At 41.4% G+C, this 8,690-nt stretch overlaps 1 protein-coding gene across 1 annotated transcript; it reads right to left on the reverse strand.

Moving 5' to 3' along the window:
• Window positions 1-220: 220 nt before the first annotated feature.
• Window positions 221-7,547, reverse strand: tmem168b (transmembrane protein 168b). Its single transcript, XM_076264789.1, has 4 exons — window positions 5,487-7,547; window positions 5,229-5,371; window positions 2,748-3,022; window positions 221-1,719 (listed from the first exon to the last, which is right to left on the reverse strand). Exons 1-4 carry the CDS (start codon window positions 6,621-6,623, stop codon window positions 1,172-1,174), a joined length of 2,103 nt encoding a protein of 700 aa, XP_076120904.1. The 5' UTR covers window positions 6,624-7,547; the 3' UTR covers window positions 221-1,171.
• Between the last annotated feature and the right edge of the window lie 1,143 nt (window positions 7,548-8,690).

Below are 8,690 nucleotides of genomic sequence, written 5' to 3' on the forward strand. Positions count from 1 at the left end.
TGTCCAGATGATCCTGTGAACAGTGCGACTAGTATGAAATGGATACCACAGTCTAACAAACACAGCTTCAATAAGAGGAGGAGCTTTAATATAAGTATGGGAAGCTGCATCTTCCCTACTCTGCAACAGTGTTTGCAGCTAAGAGGATCTGAACAAACTAAACGTAGCATTTTTATAAGTATTTTACCTGCAATACATAAAAAAGTCTGGGTATCCTTGATGGATGTAGCACAATTAAAGCTTTAATATTATAAGGCACTTCAATGACAGGCAGAAGTCGGTGCATAGCTGCAGAGATCTAAATGTAGATCACTTTAGGAGATCATTACAATAACTGTGAATGGCAGTAACTTCTTTACATCAGATTCCAGACAAAACACAACACACACAGTATTAAGTTATAATCATCAGTCTCACATTCAGACTTCCACACTAACGTGTACAGTAACCATGTGTAACCAAGCAGCTGGTAAATGTAATATTAATGACAAACAGGAAAAACATGGCGTGGAATTTTGTTGCACTGTAAGCTACTGTAAGATTAAACTTCCTCATTGAAACAATGACCTTGGTGCTGTTAGTATCTTGCTCTAGTTGAGTGTCAGAAACACAACCCAACCTAATCTCATATCCAAGAACCACTTTCAAGTTTCTCCTTCGGTTAGGGCAATAATAACACAGCAGGATAAACAAAAGTAAAGTCGTTTGTCATCAACTGTGGGCTATATGTACACAAAATAAAAAATCTTAAACACAAAATGTAACAACATTTTAGTGCATATTATTTTGAATGTGATTTGTCATTTGTATGTGAATGACTGTGAATCATTCTGTACTTTCATTTTCCAACTTTCCAAATAGTGTAATTATATTGTGGATAGACATCATCTTTTTGGACTATGAGAGACCTGTAACTGGAATTCAAATCCTTTCCCGTTCAAAGCCACATTTGCTGTAGCTGAGATCTGGAGTGTGTGAACACAAATATTGAAACAAATGCTAAGAAAACAATTTATGAACAAAACACAGTAAAAATTGTTTTCAAATAAAATTGTATATCATCTGATAAAAATAAACATTATAATTACAATCAATTATAATCAAATGAATATCCTTTTTTAAATTATATCCAATGTGCAATGCTGATGGTCAAAAAAATGTAGACACTCCTCTAAGATTTAACCAATTTGAAGCCTTGGCCAGTGTCCAGAACAGCAGGTGGAAACCAGGTGAGTTTAATCTTCCTGAGACACTTCAGAAATAGGCTGCACATCCAGAAGAGATTCAGCCTGGTTGACCAATGGGCCAGCTGCACCACTGGGTAGGTGAGCCGTGGGAAGTTCACTCTCCAGTGGTTGGCCACATCACTCCCAGTGGGCAAGTGAAGCTCGTAGTCCCCCCAGTTTCTGGAGAGGCCGTAGACTGCCTTGACTATGCGGCCCCTTTCTGTCCAGCGGATGGCGCTGCCGGGGTTACAGTTGAACTCCACCCACTCGGCGGTGAAGTCCCCGAGCTGCGGTGCGTCCTGCACCTCCACGTCCGAGCTGTGGGTGAGCTCTGCACCCTGGACCGCCACGTAGACATCCTCCACCCGGCGCGCCGCTTTCACCCACGGTAACGAGTTCTCAGTGTCCAAGACGAGGATTAGCCGAGAGCAGCTGCCCGTGTTCTTCTCTCTCCAGAAGGCCAGAATCTCCTCCAACCGCAGGGTCTCTCCCCCTGATCACAACAACAACAACAACAACAACAACAACACAAAACACTCATGTCACTCAACAATGCCAGTCACATACAGCTGCTGTAATCTGACAGAGGTAATCCCTTTAACTAATCTGATATTAACTAATCTACCATTTTCTATTAGCCTCTTATTAGAGCTCAATCAAGAATCGAGTGAAGTGGAAAAATTAAACTGGGGTGGCAGTGCATAGTGCATAGTGTGTGTTTGCAGTGAATGACGCAGATTTACAAAAAGAATGTGATAGTGGAAATGCTAATGCTAAGGAAAGCTAATGAGGAAGTTCATAAGCTTCCCTGTTCAGTCAAGTTGTTCAGGTACACTTGCAGGTCTTAACTCATCTCAAGGTGCCACATCCCTGATAGCAAAATCAGATTGGCAGATAGCGGACCGTTGGAGGTATGCCGCCGGTGGCGTGCCACTTGTGGTCCGCCGTTGGACCACAATCTCTTTAAATTTAACTTGTCATGAATATTAAGAAAAGTTAATACAATTATATATGAAGTATAACTGAACAAATGAAAACAATTTTAGACAAATAGTGGCAAACTATTGGGCAATTTGTCTGCAACCCGCCAGCGGACCGCCAGAGAACCGATGAGCAAAATGCCAGCGGACCACCAGCTATGCCACCAATGGACTGACAGTGGTCCAGCAGCCTCTTGCTATCTGGAATGCAATATCAGTCTTTGCAAACAACTCGTCATAGGACACAAGCAAATGCTACAAATAATGTGTACATAGAGGTACAATTTTTTCCAATTCACATCATGTTCTGTATCTTTTCACAAATACCATTTTTCGTAGAAACGTACTCAGCACAACTTAGTGTGGACACACCGTTGACAGAAGATGCCTGAGGAGGATTACACGTCAGTACTGTCACTAATTTACTTGGAGTCACTAGTTCAGTCTCAAATAGCCCTGCTTGCCAGTCCCAAATGTAAATAAAAAGAGCACATGCAGTATAGTGCAGTATTTGTATTTCTTTTAGTTATGAATGCTGTACCTGCAAGGGCCCAGTCTCCGCTGTAGTGTGTGTGTCCACTGTAGAACACCACATATGTGTCGTGGCGTGGACCGTCAGCTGTGGTGCTCTCCAGGAAGGCACACAGCTTGGCCTGCAGGCCCTGCAGAGTCAGGCCGCTGGTGGAGTAGTCACAGCCAAACGTGTCGATCATGTGGTGGGAGAAGAAGCGCTGGGCGTGGTTTAGCATGGCCGTGGAGCGCAGGTTCAGCGCTTGCACCTGGTCAGGGGGCAGGAGAATGGGCTGGCCATCTGGACTGCAGCATGGAGGGAGGGGGAATGAGGGAGAGGGCATCAAAAGTTAAATACAACATGACAGCCTTATAAACCACAGTTGGGTCCATAAATATTAGGACACAGTTTTTGTAATTTTGCATCTGTACACCACTAGAGTGGATCTGAAACAAAGCATTCAACATGTGCCTGAAGTGTAGACTTTCAGCTCTAATCCAAGGGTTTGAACAAAAATTGCAAAAGTGTTCAGGAATTACAGCCATTATATACATGGTCACCTCATTTCTAAATGGCTAAAACATTTTTTATTAGAAATAGCTGACTGACAAGCAGTTTCAAGGTCAACTGTGACCTGCGTCCTCATTACTCCATGACTCATTAAGCACACAAGAAGTCTGGAGTTCTTTCCAAGCATTGGCATTTATAGCTGTGCATTGGAACTCGCTGCAGTCCATAGAGGTTGGTGAGTGAAATAGGCCAGAATACGGCTGTAGCAGGAAGCATGTGACATGTAGCAGAAACTTTAGGACTTGCCAAATCAACTATTTGCACCATTCTTAAAGCAACACCAAAGAACTTTTCCTCTGTCGCACACACTATTTGTTTATCCAGCACTGGCTTTGGAAATAACAATGTCCACAGACAAGGTAGAATATGTTGCATAATTTTATGAAAGTATAATGTATTGCGACATCAGATGCAAGTCAAATTTGTAGTTTCTTATGTGTCATTCCATCGAACTACAGATCCGCTACCCGATCTGGCAAACTTACATAGTGCGGTTATAGCCGATAGAGGGCCGCGAAGCGAATGCAGAAGTGCCGTTCACCCTGTTACGAGTTGATCAACCACTGAAACGATTTTGTAAACATTATTTTAAGGTACAAAAAACTCTTTGGTGTTGCTTTGAAAGGAAGGAATGCACTACTGGCTCGGCATCACCAAAAGGCCTGGAAGACCTTGGAAGACAACTGGTGGGTGATCGAAAGTCTTTCCTTGGTGAAGAAAAAAACATTTACCCCTTGTTATGACCGCCACACACACATGTGCACACACACAAATGAACAGGTAGACACACAGACTTATATATAAATACAAACCCATATGCACACAGGCACATTGTTTATCCAGATACACACACACACACAAGTTTGTACAGACACACAGACTCATACATAAAAACACACTGGCACATTATTTGTATAAACACATACAGATATACTCACTATGCATACAGGCAAAGACACCCACCCACCCACACACACACACACATATATATATATATATATATATATATATATATATACATACAAACAACACACACACACACACATATTGTTTGTAGATACACACACAAGTTTGCACAGAGGCAGTCATTCATAATCATTATAAACATAATACTTGAATAAAAAAATGTATGTAATAAAATGTATGTTCTGCATTTTGTGTGAGGTCCTTGAATGTCTACAGTGTGTGCATCAGTGACTGGGGCTCTACAAGGAATTTTAAGCCCCCTGAGAAGTTTCACTCCGACTCACCCCAACCCCCACCCCAGATTGTTCAAGGTTAGGACCCTAGAACTTATACTCATCTTTCATGCCCTTTTGGCTCTGATGGTGAAGTCAATTGGAGTCAAATTTATTTATAGCAGTATTGAATGAGTACTATTGTTACATGATGTAAGTGTGAACAATGGTGCCAAGTCAGATTCCTTGTGCACATAGGCTTGGCTTTGGTGAATAAAGACATTCAGTTACATTACAAGGGTCTCTGAGTGATTCGAGGATCCCATTTTCCCAGATAAATTCTGAATAGTGAGTGAGTGACATATTAGACTGTTTAAGTTCTCGTGGTATGCATTATTTAGAGTTGTGCCTTTCATCTGTCTCATAGGATGTGGGTGAAATTTATCTAAACTGCCAGGTCCACAATCAATAACAAATCAATCTATATGCACTCTCTCTCACACACACACACACACACACACACACACACACACACACACACACACACACACACACACACACACACACACACACACACACACACACACACACACACACTGCATGCAAGTTTGTACTTGGTTCCAGCTGCTTATTTATGCCTCATGCAGTGGTAGTGACATCTTAAGAGCTGTACTGCCTCATCCTGCTAATGCCTGCTTCACAAACACTGGGACAGCAATACATTTACAACAGAACTAAAACAAGACATGTCAATGTGTCCCACCTGCAGTAGTTGGTGGGGATGACCACAGCATAGCCCACTGAAGTCCCTCCAAGACAGCTGCCAAGCTCATGAAAGAGGCCATGGGCCAAAGACTCCAGAGGCAAAACCAGCAAGAGCAGACTAATGTAGAGACTGTTGGATGGCTGCAGGACAGAGGCATTAGTATTATGAAATACTTCAACAGATATAATTTGATACAGTGTTCCGCCTAAAATAGTAAGAGCAGTGAGCTTTAGTGCATCTGACATTATTGCTTACCTGCCATGAGAGGGCCCCAAGGATAATAGTGGACACAACGCTGAAGATGACCAAGCGCTGTGAAATGAGGCAGAAGTGTCGCATCCCTTTTGACGCCATGACTCTGTCCAGGCTGCTCATGTCTGACCTCTGTCCTGAGAGCACTCTCTGACAGTCGCTCAGCTTACTATGGAATCCCCAGAGTGTGACGATTAACACCACGTGGCAGATCACCCAAAACAGCCCAAATATAAAGAATCCAGGGATGAGCAGGTACCACAGATCCAGGTGTCCGAGCTTAACGGCAGCCAGCACAAAGAATGCAACCTCCACGGCGAGTAATGGCAGCAGTGAGAGCCTGCGCCACAGACCTGCCCGCAGCAGCAGTGGCTGCCAGCGCTCCATGGCAGACTGGCCACTGAAGTAGACGTCCAGCAGTGGCTGGCAGACGAGGCGCACAAAGAAGCACGCCAAGGCAAACGGATTGGTGGACATGTTCAGGGATTTAAAAAACACAGTTGCATTGATGGCCACAAAACAGATTGTATTGGGGAGGGCCAGGAAAGACTTTGTCCGGAGCGCTACAAGCAGCACACCCAGTGCTACCGAGAGAACACCAACACATGCAGATTTATCAATAAGCAGAATAGTGCTGGCAACAGTGAAGCCAGTCAGCTCCAGGACTTCATAAGATGTGAGGAAGATGAAATTGGGTTTAGTGTTGCCACAGATTCTTTCCAAAAGTGCCCACATAGTAAATATAACTACACTTGCCACAAGTAAGTAATTGGTGGCTTCCTCTTTAACATCTATCTCAGGGGAAGGGTTATTGAGAAAACACAGAAGGCCGAGCAGAAATCCAAACCAGATATGGAAGAGGCTAAGGCTGACACCCTCCATACTGAAATAATAATAAAAAATACTTGCTATTCCAAGGACAAAGAGCCCCAAAATCAAAATAACCAGAACAATTGATTCTGCAGTCCTCTCCCACCGAGCATAAAGCCCAAGACATATAGCCACAAACAGACTGAGATTGGATAGGTAGCCCAGGCAGCGTACAGAAGTCCACATACTTACATCTTTAACAACTTCCTTGAACCTAGTCACTGCTGCATACAGGCAGTGACTAATGCAATACTTCAGTAACCTGCACATCTCGACACTAAAACAATCGCCCTCCCTGAATAATGTGAATAGGACTCAGATATTTTGGGGTAACTGTCCCCTGAAATAAATGTGAGAACACTTGCCAAAGATTCCCTCACAGCTGTAAATACGATCTCATTTTAAACTCTTCTAACAACTCAGACACAGACCAATTCTAAGGCCATGGAATCTTGGTAGATTTGTCTACGACATTTAGTTAAATAGCAAACCATCTTAACCTTATGTAAACATAAGCAGCGAGGTAGCTAGCTAGCTAGCTTCTCGTCGGACTCAGCTACATGATGTAAACTTCAGACAAGTGCCACGAGAAATATCGTCATGTTAATAATTTGAGACAATCACCGTGATGCCGAGGTGAATGTAACGTCAGTTACCATGAGTTACTTCAATGACAACCCAACAATAACTTTTATGACAGATCACAAGAGTCACTTGCAAACTAACTTACTTCTACGTTGACTAACTTTGCTAGGGACAGCTAACGTTAAATGCTAATATAACATAACGTTGCACAGCGAACAGTAGTGAACACTAGATATATTTTCCATAGGAAAATCTTAGTTACAAAAGACCCAGAAAACTGATAATTTACTCAATGCATACATAACCCCTAAGTAATATAATCTGGCACTTGTTTAAAAATCCCAGTCACCGTTTAAAATAAGTTGATAAAGCTAACTAGCTAGCTAGCTAGCTTGACACCTTACGTCAAAAGACTGCAAGTAGCTACCGAGTAGATCAGAAAAAATTATAAACTTAAATGTCAGTCATTGATTTGCGATCTCGCAAGCAAGATTATTTCACTGAGATCATTTAAAGAATGTAGCAGACAGCGTGTTAAGAAATCACTCGGTCTGTTGTAAATCTATCCGCTTTGAGTAAGTTCAAAACTTTATCCCCGTCTCTGTCAAAGTAAACTACGGCTAGTCTTTTCGAACAAACCGAATTTGCACACTTAAGCGTTACAGCTATTGGTGTTCACGGACAACTGCAGCAAACATGCTGTCTTAGCTTGAGATAGTCTGAATCCTTGGCTTAGGTCTATCGAACTTCTATCAGGATTCAGACTATAGGCCTATGAAATGTCAGATAACATATTTGCAAAGTGCATCATAGCTTTTTGGAAAATATTTATTTCATTTTGTTATGAAACCAATTACAGGACAACATTCAGTGTTCCACCTCTTCCCATTCTTACTTTTCAGCAAAATAGTACCTACAGGACAATCTCATTAAGCACAAGTTGGAAACAGATGATTAGTTATTAAGTGTCAATGACATTTTAAATTATTATGTAATAATAATAATATTAATAATGGACTTAGTTATGATGAGAGGGATCCACATAAAAGAGCATTCAGGTTCTATCAAGGGATGGCCATATAGGCTACAGCTTGGAATTGCAGGGAGAAGAAGACTGTATCTACAATACTGTTAATACAGATTAGGTTAATGCAGAGCTTCACTTCACTCTTTTCATTCAACACAGTTAGTTATATAGCATATCACTGTAGGCCTACCACCAAAAACAACCAATGTCACAAGGCACCGTTTTCCAAGTCTGAGATGAAGTTAAGTGCAAAATACACAACCATTTAGTCCTCAAAACAGGTCTACCCGCAGGTAAGCAATAAACAGAATAGACTACAATATGAATTCTTTCTTATTCGACCTAATTGTTGAGTTGACACCTGCACTAAGAAAAATAAATAATTTTACTTCCAATATATAATAAAGATTTCGATTAGTAAAACATTTGAGGAATCAAAAATGAAACAACATACCTTACATAACAGTTGAAATTGCACTATACGGATAATTGTATTAACAGTAAACAGCATTTTTTTTATTACTTGCTTCAATAAACAGATCACAAGCAATGACTAAAGAAACTATGTCTGCTTCAAAAGTAATACTGATGATGCCATCTACTGGTGAATTCACACAGTTATTTGAAAACTATTACTACAATTCAGTAGTGATCCTAAAGACAACTACAGGCTATGTTTCAGTACCCAGAGCATAACTACTCAGTCAGTGTGTTGACATACATAC

This window comes from Alosa pseudoharengus, unplaced genomic scaffold, assembly GCF_046254945.1.
Source record: "Alosa pseudoharengus isolate Yale_2024_CS ecotype anadromous, Long Island Sound unplaced genomic scaffold, YU_APseudo_1.1 YU_APseudo_1.1_scf_10, whole genome shotgun sequence".
NCBI lineage: Eukaryota > Metazoa > Chordata > Actinopteri > Clupeiformes > Clupeidae > Alosa > Alosa pseudoharengus.